The sequence below is a fragment of the Schistocerca cancellata genome, chromosome 2 (assembly GCF_023864275.1).
Source record: "Schistocerca cancellata isolate TAMUIC-IGC-003103 chromosome 2, iqSchCanc2.1, whole genome shotgun sequence".
Classification (NCBI taxonomy): domain Eukaryota; kingdom Metazoa; phylum Arthropoda; class Insecta; order Orthoptera; family Acrididae; genus Schistocerca; species Schistocerca cancellata.
Window position 1 is genome coordinate 208,474,821 of NC_064627.1, and position 16,014 is coordinate 208,490,834.

Below are 16,014 nucleotides of genomic sequence, written 5' to 3' on the forward strand. Positions count from 1 at the left end.
CTCATATGGAGGTATATAGAAAGTCGTTTTTTCCACACTCTATTTGCAAGTGGAACATGAAAGGAAATAATTAGCAGAGTTGCAGGGTACTAGAGGTGCAGGGTACCCTCTGGTATGCACCATACAGTGGCTTGTGGAGTATACAAGTAGATGTACTTGTAGATATGTGTAGTATCTTTGACTGATTACTATAAAAAAATTATGAGAAAAAGAGAATGCAACTTTTTACAGTCCAGTCTTGTCCTGATTAAATGAAGCTGCAAGTTTAACAGGGAAGTATTTCAATAATTCACTTCATGAATTTGGTTGTGGCTTATGCATTGGTGATTGAAATATGAGCACACTTAAGATGATTTAAATAAAAAGACAGGTTATTCTAAACTCAATACTTCAGACCCAAAGCACTATGCCAGAAATGTTATCTGTTTCTTCTGACGTGAATGACTGCAAGTCTCCCAAAGCTCTGTCGAACTATGAGTCTAACACTAGATCCTCTATATCTTCCAAATTGACATCCATTCGACAGTCAATGTCATTATACAAACTACTTGTATAGCTAATCACTGATACATGAAGAATGACTGTATCAAATCTCCCTCACTGGGAAAAGGTTTGAAATTAATCCAAGACAATGTCTAATAGTCTGGATCCCCTCTCAGCATTTACATTAGTCATTTGAAATCAGAACATAAGTGGACTTAAACTTTATTAACTCTCAGTGTTCTGTATCTAAACTGGATGTCAAACTGCAGTTGTCCCCATGTGCTGGCCAAAGATCTCATACTTGCTGGTCACCATGTTGTAGTCAAGCTCCCTTTACACAAGCAACTTTCTTGTCTCGACCAACTCCATGTGGCAAGTGAGTCTACTGCAGCACATCTGGCATCTTATTTCTATACTGAGCTTCTCTTGTCATGATAGCTTGTTTCCCTTTATACGTCAGCACCAAAGTTGCTTGTGTTGTGAGAGCCATCCTGCAGCTTGACACATGAACGGTGAAAGTGAGATTATGAGGGACAATCCTCCTACCTTCCACACTGTTGTGATATCTTCCTAGTCCTCAGTTGACAGATATAGGACACTTATGAGAAAATAATATATTTGCTATGGCACCCACCTGTCATCCTATACAATCAGCAATACTGTTCAAAGCGACAGCTCCTTTGCTGAACGTAAAATAGCCCTCTTGATGGCAATTATATGAATTGAGGGCAGTGTTGTCACTAAAATCATGTCAGGAATGCAGGTATTTCTCATTACCATTGTTACATTTTACCTTTATGGCAATTTTGGTAGTGATAGTGCTCTGACAGGAGAGGTTATTTTTCACATTATTGTCCTAGGGAGAAGCTTCCCATTGATGTTTACGAAAGAAGGAAATACAAGAGATAAAACAATTTACATTCCTCTCCTTGTCATTGTTTTGGCTGCTTGGAAATAGGAAATCTAAGTGACATGTAACATCATTAACTATAAAGTCTTTATTTCATTACTGACAATGAAATGTGAAATTCTTAAAATGTAGAAGGAAAGGAAAGGAAGAGGAGAGGGTCGGTTACAGTTCTTGAAGCTAACTGTATTACTATTCTGTTTTCCAGATAAATATCATCAATGATGGAGACTTATGGCAGGTGGACAATAATGTCTTGGTTGAAGTCAAGAACATAGAGTTTATTGAAATATTAATGACAAAACAAACATTAATTAGACACAAGTAACACATATATTACAGCAATTTAAGTTTACATAATAATTACTTACACCAAACACTAACTTATATCTAAGCCAGGAATTACATTTCTCTATTTTTAACATAACTGACATAGTTTCACCAGTAAAAGGAGAATGTTTAGGGTCAACAAATATTTTTCTCTCTCTTCTCTTTATCAGATTTTCAGAAATGCTGCTTGAGTTATTAAATGATGTAAGGGTTGGTAACACATTTCTAAAGAGGAGGGAGGAGGGTGGAATGGGGGTTGAAGTTGTTGTATTCCTGACTACCAAATTTGCTTAAAATATTCATAAATTATGTCACATCACATGTCACATCTTCTATTACAAAGGTGATTCTGTGTATTAAACACCTTCATAATCAAATTAAATTCCACCTCTGTGAAACAAAGTGTTATTTGCCTCACAGGTAAACTCATAAAAAATTTTGTATAGCATGTTTGAGAGTGCATACAAACACACACACACACACACACACACACACACACACACACACACACACACTGATACACTGTCAGCTTATGTTTGCATAACACTGCTTGCTTCTAAACAATTACTGTTCTTCAGTATAAACAGTTTATTGAACAGCTGGACTTGGCCATTTTCATAAGGCCATGAGTTTCTTGGAAACCAATTGCCACACTTTCAGTTTTATCTGTTGAGTATGGAACGTAACAACACCAGTAACACAACAGTAATTAACATCTTATTACCCAGTATTTGCGAGACACCACAAGTTAGTCCCTGATGGCTGATCTTCATCTGGATATCAGTAACATCTACACACCCTTTCACTGCAAAATAAAACATAAGGAAGTCTGAAGATTAGTATATACAGAAATTATGCATGAAGGTTCTCACAGAACAAAACAGATGGTGCTTATGTGTGAAATTTTTGAAAAGGTTTTGAGTAGTTTTAAAAAGCTGGTTGTTTTGCCACAGTATGGGGTAACTGGAAAAAATATACACATTTTGACAGTAAATGTTCACAGATAGCTGAAAATAAATTCCTTTTCAGCTTTTTAGCAAGAATAATTTCTCATAATACATCAATGCTGTATAGATACTGTATATCAAAAGGAGATTTCACTTGAGGAAACTGTAAAATTACAATAACAGGTTGGTATTCACATTTAGAAGGAGAAACTCTAGAATTTCCAATAGATAAAATAAAAGTAGAAAAAAATTTACTGTAGTTTTTGGAACTGACAGGTCCTTCGTCAGGAAGAAAAGAGAGACAGGTTTAGGATGGTTAGGAAGAAGAGGCATATCACGCTGATGCCAAGAAGTGAAGACCATACCTAATATGTCCTATAAGGTTATTAAAGGCTCTTTGGGTGTGGCACTGTGAACAAGAGAACCTAGAATTGCTTTCTGTCTGCGTTTCTGTATTGTTTTGTGTAGAGTCTCCATAAGTGTCTAAGTTCATCTGGTTCTTGGATGGTAACATGAATATGCAGAGCATCACAATCAATAAAAACAATGGGCTTTCCAAACTGTTATAGACATGGAGAGATGGAATATTGTAAAACACACAGAAAAAGTTCTCCTGCACTTAGACATTACATTTTTACTTTGTACACAATGACATATCTTAAGCCTTTGTCTGTGCTGATTTTATTTCTTGTTGAGCAGCTTTAATGCTAGTCACATCTACAGATATATGTATGAAAAAGCACTCAAAGCTGCTCATAAATATGCTCTTGCACTGCTTTTGCAAGCATTTGCCAGCAAGGCTGTGTTTCATATAATACAATTTTAAAAAAAAGAAAAAAACTGTCCTATTAAACTTGTCTCTAACTGTAAATCCTTCTGAAATAATTAAAACGAAATGTTTTCCAGAAAAATGTAGTGATACTTGTTTTGCAAGGTGGATGTAAAACCCAGGAATGAAAAGTAATCATTTTCACCTCATTGTAATGACAGGGTCACATTCAAAGATTTACTTTCTTTATAGATCAGTTGGCACACAAAAACTATGTAACAAAGAAAATTATAAAAAAGTTTATCAAAGTAGGATATGGAAGGTCCATTACAACACAACAGGGAGATAACTATGAAATTACCACTAGTTTGTAAAAAATAATATCCAAAAAAAGAGACCTCAGTGGTATAAAGCTTGGAAAAATTAAGCTTTAAATTATATAACAGAGTCAATGTAGGTAAAGAGCATGACACAAAATCAAAATAGGAACGTTTACATACAACTGGAATCAATATAACATTTTAAAAATTGAGATTTTATGTCAAGGCAAGTCAGATTTTTCAGAATTCTTTCAGTTCTAGTATAGTTTCAGCATGAAATGAAAAATTAAATGAATGCAGTAAATGATGATACTAATAATAAAGTCATTGAACTCAGAACATAGATCCAATTTGTGAAGTCAAATATCATTCTGCTGGATTAGCTCCTTTACACATGTCATTCTGCGTGTGACAAAACGCACTTGTGGATCAATTTACAGTAGATACGAAAGTTGACTTAAAAAGTAATGCCTCCACCTTCGTAACTCTTCAACAGTTGGCAGCATTGGTATGCGGCAGGTACTGGCTTGTTCCGTAGCCTCTTCTCTACAGCTTCAGTTGGCAGGAAGCCTTAGCATTGAACGGTTGTGTTGTTACAGTGTAAAGTATGGAACCCTGCACAGACGGTCGTCGGTCAATGCAATTTAAGCCATGTGCAGTCACTGAATTCTTGAGAGCAGAAGGTGTCACCCCAAAGGAGATTCATCCGAGAATGAAAGCAGTTTATGGCAATTGTGTTGATGTGAGTACTGTGCATTGTTGGGGAGTAAGTTTAAAGATGCTGAGGCAGGAACACCTGACCTGCATCACGCACAAAGAGTTTGACGTCCTGTGACAGCAACAACCAAGTTTCACAAGCAAAATGTTGACAGATTGATTCAGGATGTTTGTCATATCACTCAGACAGAAATTGCAAGCACAACTGGCATTTCACAAGAACTTGTGGGTCACATTATTGATTTGCTTGAAGATCTGTGCATGATGGGTACCCCAGATGCTGACTCCTGAAATGAAAGCACACATTTGCCAGGAACTCCTCTCATGTTACGAGAATGAAGGTGACACGTTTCTCCAATCAATTGTGGCAGGAGACAAAACTTGGGTACACCATTACGGACTGGAGAAATATCAGTCTATGGAATATCTACACAAAGACTTGCCCCAGAAAAAGAAATTCACGACACAGCCCTCAGCTGGAAAAACGATGGCCACAGTGTTCTGGAAAGCAGATGGTATTATCCATGTTCCTAAAATGAGATTTTCACTCTGCAGCGGAATGTGCACTGATATGAAACTTTCTGGCAGATTAAAACTGTGAAAGAAGAGCTTCTGGGAAGTTTGGGAGGTAGGAGATGAGGTACCGGCAGAATTGAAGCTTTGAGGTCAGGTCTTGAGTCATGCTCAGGTAGCTCAGATGGCAGAGCACTTGCCCGCGAAAGGCAAAGGTCCTAAATTCGAATCTCAGTCCAACACACAGTTTTAATCTGCCAGGAAGTTCCGTTATCCATGTTCATTTCCTTGATCATGGAACAACAATAAATTCAGAGTGTTACATCACAATGCTGCGATCTCTGAAACGATGGCTAACAAGGGTCCAAAAAGAAAAAGAAAATGTTTTCCTGCAGCATGACAATGCCAAACCACACACTTCATGTGCCACCATAGCAGAACTTCGGCGACTGAATCTCACCACTGTACAGCATCGTCCATGCAGTCCCCATTTAGCACTGCCTGACTTCCATCTGTTCCCAATAATGAAAGATGAAATGCAGGGACATCATTACGCTTCTGATGAAGATGTTGAGAGAACTGTGAGACTGTGGTTGTGGAAACAGAATGTCAACTTCTTCCATTATGGCTTCAGAAAACTTGTTCATAGTTGGCAGAAATGTATCCAATTGGCTGGTGATTATGTGGAAAAGTGAATATTGGTAATTAAAGATCACATTCTAAGGATTATTACTGCACTTGATTTATTATAATATTCCCATCCAAACCTAATTAATGAAGGTGGAGGCATTACTTTTCATTCAATCCTCATATAATGAGAAGATATGTTGGTTTAACCCCAACAATAACTAATATGTGAGAATATGCCTATTCGTAGCAAGTTGCTAAATCTAAATTTCATGAGAAGGTACCAAAAAATAATTGGAATTTCTTTGTAGAAAGCGTGTACATTATTGCTTTTCAAATACAGCCTCAATCTCCTTCAAAAGACTCTCCATGAACATTAATGCACTTGTCCAAACATTCATTTCAGTGTTGGAAGCACCTTCTTCACACAGTGTTTTACATCTTTGACATTGGCAAAATGCTTCCAGTTTTGGTCCTTTTCTTCCTCAGGAACAGGAAGAAGTCCAAGTGTGCTAAATTGGTCAAATAGATTGCGTGGATCAAGGTAGTCATCTTCGTTGAGGCCAAAAACTGGCAAACACTGAGAGTGGTGCACAGGAGAATTGTCATGATGCAGGAGCCACTCATTGGAATTTCACAAATCCTGATATTTTCACATAAATCTTCTGAGCAGATTTGTGATAACCTCCAAACAGAATTTCTGGTTTAATGTCTGGTTTTGAGAAACAATCCCTCTGATGTAAAAAAAAAAAAAAAAAAGGATCAGTATTGTCTTCACATTCAGTTTCACTTGCTGAGCTAGTTTTTGGATGAAGTGAGACAGTTGACTTCCACTGAGTTGACTGTTGTTTACATTCTGGATCATACCCATAGTACCATGACTCATCACCTATGATGATTTTGTTGAAAAAATTTGGATCATCTTTGAATCCTTCCTTCATTTCATGACAGGCTTGAAAGAGACAATCCTTTTGGCCACTGATAAGAAGTCTAGACAAAAACTCTGCTGGCACTCTTTGCATCCCCAAATCAGTGGTCAAAATGCACTGAATTGAGCTCCAGCATGACCTGGATAAGCCCTTGAGTTGGTCGATTGTCCTGTGCCAATCTTCATTGACCAGGTCATAGATTTTGTCACTGTTGTCCTTACTTACAGCAGAAAGAGATTGATCTCCAATGGCCATTTCTCCCTTTCTACACGGAGAAAACCATTTGTACACATTAATTTTACTAAGAGCGCCTTCTTTGTAAGTTTTTTGCATCATCACAACAGTTTCCACTGATTTCTTGCCGAACAGAAAACAAAATTTCAAAGGTGCCTCTTGATCATAATAAGTGTACCCACTTTTTCATGTTGAGTCTGCACTGTACAAAACTGTGAGAGAAACCACACTAGTTGCTGATGGGTGATGCCACCTAGTGGAATGACTCAGGAGAGGTCCTACAACAACCCTCTGGTGGTGCAACCTGATACTACAAGTACATGATGTGAAACATTATGATTCTGGTTATTTCTGGGTCCCCCCTCATACATAGATATAAACAGTAATGAAACCATGTGTATGACATTACTGTCTGGGAGGTCTCAATAGGTAGTTTTTCCATCTAAGTGGTTAGGAGTTTCTTCCTTCACATGACACAGTGGCATCTTTCCTTTGTCATGTGAGATTTGTATCATCAGTGTGTATGTGGAGTGTCAATGTGTTCTATAGTGGTGAGAGAGGAAAAGCCAGTAACAAAACATAGCCTACTCTTCTCATATAGCACCAACGAGGGACCTGCCAAACTTAATGTCCACCTCCAATGTACAAACCTCCATTGACAGTAATACATGCCCTCATTCCATGAGATCTTCAGAAAGATTTAAAATTTGATCCAGAAATTAGTTGACATAAGTAATTTCGTTCAACTACCGCTAACTCATTCGGAATTTCTATAACATGTTCATGACTCTGATAAAGACTAATTTCATTTGAAATATTTCACAGTTTCTTACTGTTTATAATGGACTTATTTTAAAGTAAATATATTAAAAATCCCCCCCACGAACCATGGACCGTGCCGTTGGTGGGGAGGCTTGCATGTCTCAGAGATACAGATAGCCGTACCATACATGCAACCACAACGGAGGGGTATCTGTTAAGAAGCCAGACAAATGTGTGGTTCCTGAAGAGGGGCAGCAGCCTTTTTAGTAGTTGCAGGGGCAACAGTCTGGATGATTGACTGACCTGGCCTTGCAACATTAACCAAAACGGCCTTGCTGTGCTGGTACTGTGAATGGCTGAAAGCAAGGGGAAACTACAGCTGTAATTTTTCCTGAGGGCATGCAGCTTTATTGTATGGTTAAATGATGATGGTGTCCTCTTGGGTAAAATATTCTGGAGGTAAAATAGTCCCCCATTCGGATCTCCGGGTGGGGACTACTCAAGAGTATGTCGTTATCAGGAAAAAGAAAACTGGCATTCTACAGATCAGAGTGTGGAATATCAGATCCCTTAATCTGGCATGTAGGTTAGAAAATTTAGAAAGGGAAATGGATAGGTTAAAGTTAGATATAGTGGGAATTAGTGAAGTTCAGAGGCAGGAGGAACAAAACTTCTGGTCAGATGAATACAGGGTTATAAATACAAAATCAAATAGGGGTAATGCTGGAGTACGTTTAATAATGAATAAAAAAAATATGAGTGTGGGTAAGCTACTACAAACAGCATAGTGAATGCGTTATTGTGGCCAAGATAAGACACAAAGCCCATGCCTACCACAATAGTACAAGTTTATATGCCAACTAGCTCTGCAGATGACGAAGAAATTTAAGAAATGTATGATGAGATAAAAGAAATTATTCAGATAGTGAAGGGAGACGAAAATTTAATAGTCATAGGTGACTGGAATTCAATAGTAGGTAAAGGAAGAGAAGGGAACGTAGTAGGTGAATATGGATTGTAGGCTGCCTGGTAGAATTTTGCACAGAGCATAACTTAATCATATCTAACACTTGGTTCAAGAATAATGAAAGAAGCCTGGAGATACTGACAGGTTTCAGATAGATTATATAATGGTAAGACAGAGATTTAGGAAGCAGGTTTTGAATTGTAACACATTTCCAGGGGCAGATGTGGACTCTGACCACAATCTATTGGTTATGAACTGTAGATTAAAACATAATAAACTGCAAAAAGGTGGGAATTTAAGGAGACGTGACCTGGATTAACTGACTAAAGCAGATGTCGTACACAGTTTCAGGGAGAGCATAAGGGAACAATAGACAGGAATGGGGGAAAGAAATACAGTAGAAGCTTTGAGGGATGAAGTAGTGAAGGCAGCAGAGGATCAAATAGGTAAACAGACGAGTGCTAGTAGAAATCCTTGGGTAACAGAAGAAATATTTAATTTAATTGATGAAAGGAGAAAATATGCAGTACATGAAGCATTCAAAAACGGATACAAACGTCTCAAAAATGAGATTGACAGGAAGCACAAAATGGCTAAGCAGGGATGGCTACGAGGACAAATGTAAGGATGTAGAGGCATATCTCACTAGGGGTAAGATAGATACTGCCTACAGGAAAATTAATGAGACCTTTGGATAAAAGAGAACCACTTGTATGAATATAAAGAGCTCAGATGGAAACTCAGTTCTAAGCAAAGAAGGGAAAGCAGAAAGGTGGAAGAAGTATATACGGGGTCTATACAAGGGCAATGTACTTGAGGACAATATTATGGAAATGGAAGAGGATGTAGATGAAGATGAAATGGGAGATATTGCGGCGAGCACTTCTTTTTTTTTTTTTTTTTTTCTTTTTTTTTTTTTTTTTTTTTTTTACTGTCCTGCCAGTATCCAGCAATGTTCATTTGTCTAGCTAAAAGCTGTAGTAGCAGGTCGCAACATACATAGAATTGTCCAGTAAACGGGATGTGGCTAGCTACTGAATTAAAAGTTTTAACTAGGCAATGTAAATTTTCAGCTGTATTTTTACGATAAAGATCACAGTTAATACACCCAAGTCCGTACTAAGTGGCAACACAATGTGAAGTTCACACGCACACCACAATCACACACATAGCCAGTTTATGGTATTTACACCCATTACCGAAGTTAATAGAGTTCACCAGATCGTTTAGTAATGAAAATGCTCGCTCAAATGTTGTGTACTCTGCTCTACACGTAATACCTGTTGCAGTCTTAGATCACAGAACATGCCACGTGGTTTTAACTAACAGTCAAAAGCAACAATTTTGATATTCCGTACGAAATTCCACACTACTTCCACTATACTGTTCACTTAAATACACTTTGTACTATTTTGCGAGCACGTAATTAGCATTTTTTTGGCGATTTTACAGTACTTCCATTGGAACTGCTTTCAGTGAGATGTTACTAGTTCCAATCCTCAGCCCCGACCCCCCTAGATCACACCAAAGGCCTTGTTCCCAGCATAGATTGGCGCGAGCCTGCATTTTTCTGCTTGACTGATATCACAAACAGCAAATCAGGTTGCAGTATTATCCCACGCTTTACTTCAATGACCAATCATAGTAAAACATTTCTTTCTATGGCAATTGCTAAATAAATAAATTTAGAAAAGTATCATATATAAAATTACTCCTTCTGCAATTACCGATTAATTTGTGTTCTACTCATGACTTATTAGTACCATAAACTGACTGCACATTTAATTATAGTAAATCCCCTGTATAGTTTAACTGGTACTTCATGAATAAACAAAACAATTTTCATTTACTTCTGTTCTTCTTCAATCATACAACACTCACACTGCTAATTACTACACATATAAAACAATTATAATTATGCAAATACATTAAATATTAATCAAACATAACTTTACAACATTGTTTTGAATACGACTGCTAGGACTGCCATCAATTGCTGACCTCTGCTGCCTACCAGTACAACTACGTGCAGCTCTGTAACTCAGGTCCATGTCAGCTGGTGACATCTGTCGATGACTCATGCCTGTAATGACAGTGTCCTAACAAGTGACAGGAGCAATGCGAAGATGCAACGCCTCAATATGATACTGCGTGAAGAGTTTGACAGAGCACTGAAAGACATAAGTTGAAACAAGGACCCAAGAGTAGACAACATTCCATTAGAACTATTGACAGCCTTGGAAGTGCCAGTTCTGACAAAACTCTACCATCTGGTGAGCAAGATGTACGAGACAGGCGAAATACCCTCTGACTTCAAGAAGAATATAATAATTCCAATCCCAAAGAAAGCAGGTGTTGACAGATGTGAAAATTACCGAACTATCAGTTTAATAAGTCATGGCTGCAAAATATTACAGACGAATGGAAAACTGGTAGAGGCCAACCTCAGGGAAGATCAGTTTGGATTCCGTAGAAATATTGGAACATGTGAGGCCGTACTGACCCTATGACTTATCTTAGAAGATAAATTAAGGAAAGGCAAACCTACGTTTCTAGCATTTGTAGACTTAGAGATAACTTTTGACAATGTTGACTGGAATACTCTCTTTCAAATTCTGAAGGTAGCAGGGGTAAAATACAGGGAGTGAAAGGCTATTTACAATTTGTACGGAAACTAGATGGCAGTTATAAGAGTCAAGGGGCATGAAAGGGGAGCAGTGGTTGGGAAGGGAGTGAGACAGGGTTGTAGCCCATCCCTGATGTTATTCAATCTGTATATTGAGCAAGCAGTAAAGGAAACACAAGAAAAATTCGGAGTAGGTATTAAAATGCATGGAGAAAAATTAAAAACTTTGAGGTTCGCTAATGACACTGTAATTCTGTCAGAGACAGCAAAGGAATTGGAAGAGCAGTTGAATGGTATGGGCACTGTCTTGAAAGGAGGATATAAGATGAACATCAACAAAAGCAAAATGGGGATAATGGAATGTAGTCGAATTAAGTTAGGTGATGCTGAGGGAATTAGATTAGGAAATGAGACGCTTAAAGTAGTAAAGGAGTTTTGCTATTTGGGGAGCAAAATAACTGATGATAGTCAAAGTAGAGAGGATATAAAATGTAGACTGGTAATGGCAAGGAAAGTGTTTCTGAAGAAGAGAAACTTGTTAACATCAAGTATAGATTTAAGTGTCAGGAAGTCATTTCTGAAAGTATTTGTATGGAGTTAGCCATGTATGGAAGTTAAATATGGGCAATAAATAGTTTGCACAAGAAGTGAATAGAAGCTTTCAAAATGTGATGCTACAGAAGAATGCTGATGATTAGATGGGTAGATCACATAACTAATGAGGGAGGTATTGAATAGAATTGGGGAGAAGAGAAATTTGTGGCACAACTTGACGAGAAGAAGGGATCGGTTGGTAGGACATGTTCTGAGGCATCAAGGGATCACCAGTTTAGTATTGGAGGGCAGCATGGAGGGTAAAAATCATAGAGGGAGACCAAGAGATGAATACACTAAGCAGATTCAGAAGGATGTATGTTGCAGTACTGGGAGATGAAGAAGCTTGCACAGGATAGAGTAGTATGGAGAGCTGCATCAAACCAGTCTCTGGACTGAAGACCACAACAGCAACAACAACATGTTAAATATAATTTTCAGTATTCAAAATGGGTCTACTGTGAAGAAGGAACCTATGTTTTCCCCACATATAAGTAAAGCTAAAAGCACAAAATAGTATAATTTATTATGTCATGTTTATAGCTTACCTGTACATTCACTACCAGTTGATTGTTGCCCCAAAACTGCAATATATAATGGAGGGCAATACAGTATTTTTTCATATCCATTGCACGGTGATGAAAGAGAAATTTCCTTATCTCCACCTTGGCCTGTTATGCATGTTACATCATTACCATTTGTTTGTGTATTATTCATTGGAAACTCAATCCTTCGTGAATAGCACACCTCAACTGTGCCATATTGAACATTTTGCACCTTAAGAAACAGAGGGAAAGAACTCAAGATTATATTTTTTAAACTGCCTTTTCATTTACAGTTTGAGATGCATAGAGTGAGTCAGAAAGAGTACAGTTATGAAATAACAGTATGAAGTACAGTTAATAGTACAAAATTAACTAACATATAAATGATAAAATATAAATACTTGAGAAAAAATATAAATTTACAAGAAACCAGAATGGCTGGCCATTACAAACTTTCAGGAGGCAAAACACAAACTACTGCTAGTAGACACATAACCCAGCTGTTGGAATTGTTGGTTAATTCCTCTTGGAGGAAAGGGCAATAAGTCTGGAAGGATGGTACAGGATCCGTGTTGAAAGGAAGCCATCTGTTAGGAGGAAATGGAGAAAAGATGGAGGCAATTTGGATTACCTACCCTTTCTTTCTAACTTTCCCCAATCTATCCCTCTTTTGTTCCTACAGAAAGAACTGCTAAGTAAATTAACATTGTAGTGTCCAGTTGTGTGAAAGATGTCAGTAAGAAATCCTGATAACTGCAAGATACATGGTGTGATCCACTGCCCACTCACAGAAGGAATAACACCTACCAAATTTATTTGTGAATCAAAACAGTTTGCGATAAAGGTGTTATAAACAGAATCAGTGTGTTTACATGGTGGTTAGGGAGGTTACTGGAGGCAGAAAAAATGCTCATGATAAACAGACGAGTGGAAGATCTTCCATTTTGACTGATGATTTGGTGTAAAAAAAAATGAGGAAACTGTTTCTGAAGACCCCACTGACAGTGGGTGAAATTTCTGCAATGTTTCCACAATTCACCAGACCACTCTTAAAAAAGGCACTCACAGAAACTCTGGGGTACTGAAAACTGTGTGCAAGAGGGGTCCCATAACAGCTGACAGAGCAGTACTAGAATAATCAGGTCAGTAGCACCCATGTGGTTCTTGAGTGACTTGAATTGGAAGGTGAGGATTTTATGAGCTCTATCATGACTATAGATGAAACACTGGTGAGTCATTAAGTGCCTGAGAGAAAAAGACAGTCATCACAGGGGCTGATGAGGGGAGTGTGCTTGTTGTACGACAATGCTCATGCTCACACAGCCTTGGCCAGCAAGTTGCTCTTGGACTCATTTGGTTGGAATGTTTTGAACCACTCTCCACATTCCCCTGACTTGGTGCCTTCAGATCTTTCCACCGCCCTGAAAGCACAAGTGGGAGGAATTAAATTTTCAACAGATGAGTAGGTGCAGAAAGAGGTTCTGAAAGGGGGGGGGGGGGGGAAGGAACTGGTGAGAAAGTTCTTTCAGGACAGCATAAAGAATCTTGTCACATGGCTCACCACAAGCAATCAATAGGATAGCAGTTATGTGGAAAAATGATCAGCAAGTATATAAACAATATCCTGTAATTTTTTTCAAATACACTTTTTCTAAAATAATGTAAAACATCTATTATACTTACTTTTTGAACATGCCTCATATTATCATGGTGTCACCACTCCCAAAGGAATTTTAAATCTACTGCCAGCTTCCTCACGGGAGAGAAAAATGTAACCCTTCTGTTTGCATCTGGTGTAACTGCATGTTCAAATGTGATAATGTTTCTCAAAGTGTTTGCTCACTGTGTATCTGCAGTGAGATGTGGGAACCAGACTGTAATTTTACTTCAGAAGATGTGGAAAACTGCCTAAAAACCAGGCTGATAGCACATCAGAATCAGTGAGGCAGATTTGTGAGAGAGATTCGATCTGATATCAGTGTGTGAGGAAGGAACAAATGGTTAGGTAACAGTTAAATATTACTTCATATAATATACAGCTGTACTTCTTTATTTTTATTATGTAACAGTAAAAAGGTAAAATTAAAGAAGTATAGCTGTCTATTTACAATGTAGTTTTTAACCTTTATCAAAGCTGTCCAGCACCATCTACACAAAATAGTTACATAATAGATTTTTCTGCATTTAAACGTGTTTAGAATACTTGTATTTAGCCTCTTGAAGGTAAGTAATTATCAGCCCTTCAGCCAACCTGTAATTCCAAAATATATTGATATACAGCTAACATTTACAAACAGACTGTCACAACAGAAAACATAACATAACTTACTAAAAGATTTCAAAGAAAAAAGACTATATAACTAAAATAGCTAAGCTGTAATGTGACATTGGTAAACCTAAGTTTGTGTAATACCAAAATAAACAAAAGATAAAAATCATTTACCAATATGCCACTAATAAAAATTTATTTCATCAAAAATTGCTTTCTTGTCAAGCATTTAAGCAAATTATGGGGATTCTCTATCATATGTGGCATCAAATAATATGTTTCTTCTTAGCTCTACAGTGAACAAAAAGAAAGGAAAAAGTAATCTGGAAAAGGAAGATATGATGCACAAGGGTATATTTCATTTTCCGTAACTATTCATTAACGTGATGTGTCTTCAGAACATTCATTTAGTTAGTTTTCAGCACAATCATGACTGGGACAGGTATCCAGGTATTTTGTGAATGTTGGTGTGGGCTTTATAATTCAAATATTGTAGAAATATATTATTTTCTCTTAGTCTCTTCTACATAAACATCGAGTGTAAAACTATGTCTTCCACATTGTTCTTAAATATTGAAGTACTTCTCCTTTGTTTGAGCTTGCAGTAATAACAGATTCTATGAAATTTGGGAAGTTATTATTAAACTTATCAGTTATAATGTAAATAATTTAGGGGTAAAGGTAAAAACTCACAGGATAACAGACAAATTGAGTCTCAGTACATAAATGTGACTGAAAACATTGCTAGCTTCTGGACAACCCTCTTTTGAGTTACAGGACACCCACACACCCACATATGAGTTGTGTTGGGTGGAGTGGGTGAGAGAGGAAAGGAGGCAATGAGTGAGAGGGAGAGATGGAGAAGGGTGGCTGATGTTTCAGAGGGGTGCAGCACATACATGCGATAGAAATGCAACAAACAGACACCGGCACCAGTGAGTTTGTGTCGCTCATGACTGTGATGTTGTGGCAGAGTGGACAGGGTGGGTGACAGAGCAGAGGAAGGGGAGACTATGAAGAGCGTGTGGATGGGACGTGAGTGAAGTTAGAATCATAGGGCAGGACAACTTCCATCTACATAGTTTAGAACAGTTGGTGTTAGAGGAAAGGATCCAGAAGGCATAGGTTGTGAAGCAATCACTGAAATCAAGAATATTGTGTTCAACAACAGGTTCCACAAATGGGTGATCAACTCCGCTCTTGGTTTCATTTTGGCTGTGGCCATTCATTAGGATGAGCAGCTGGTTGGTGATCATGCCAACATAAAGTGGTGTGAAAACGTTGCATCAGAGCTGGTATATGACATATATTCAAAGACATACCATTGTGAACCAGGGGAGGATAATTGCCCCCTCCTCCAAGTTGTTAAATTAATTATGATCCTTGAAAACTGAACTCATACTTCACAAATGAGTAATCATAAATATATTCAGAGCCATACGTCATGAAGTTCAAAAACTGTTTTGTCATTTGTT

General features: G+C 37.8%; 1 protein-coding gene across 1 annotated transcript in view; it reads right to left on the reverse strand.

Annotated features, from left to right (window-relative positions):
- Window positions 1-1,724: 1,724 nt before the first annotated feature.
- The window catches only part of LOC126144536 (uncharacterized), a 191,867-nt gene continuing 177,577 nt past the window's right edge, over window positions 1,725-16,014 (reverse strand). Inside the window, exons 15-16 of the mRNA XM_049915497.1 lie at window positions 12,274-12,502; window positions 1,725-2,525 (exon numbers count right to left, since the gene is read on the reverse strand). Coding sequence (XP_049771454.1) covers window positions 2,383-2,525; window positions 12,274-12,502 — 372 coding nt within the window. The 3' untranslated portion in view covers window positions 1,725-2,382. The remainder of the gene's footprint in view (window positions 2,526-12,273; window positions 12,503-16,014) is intronic.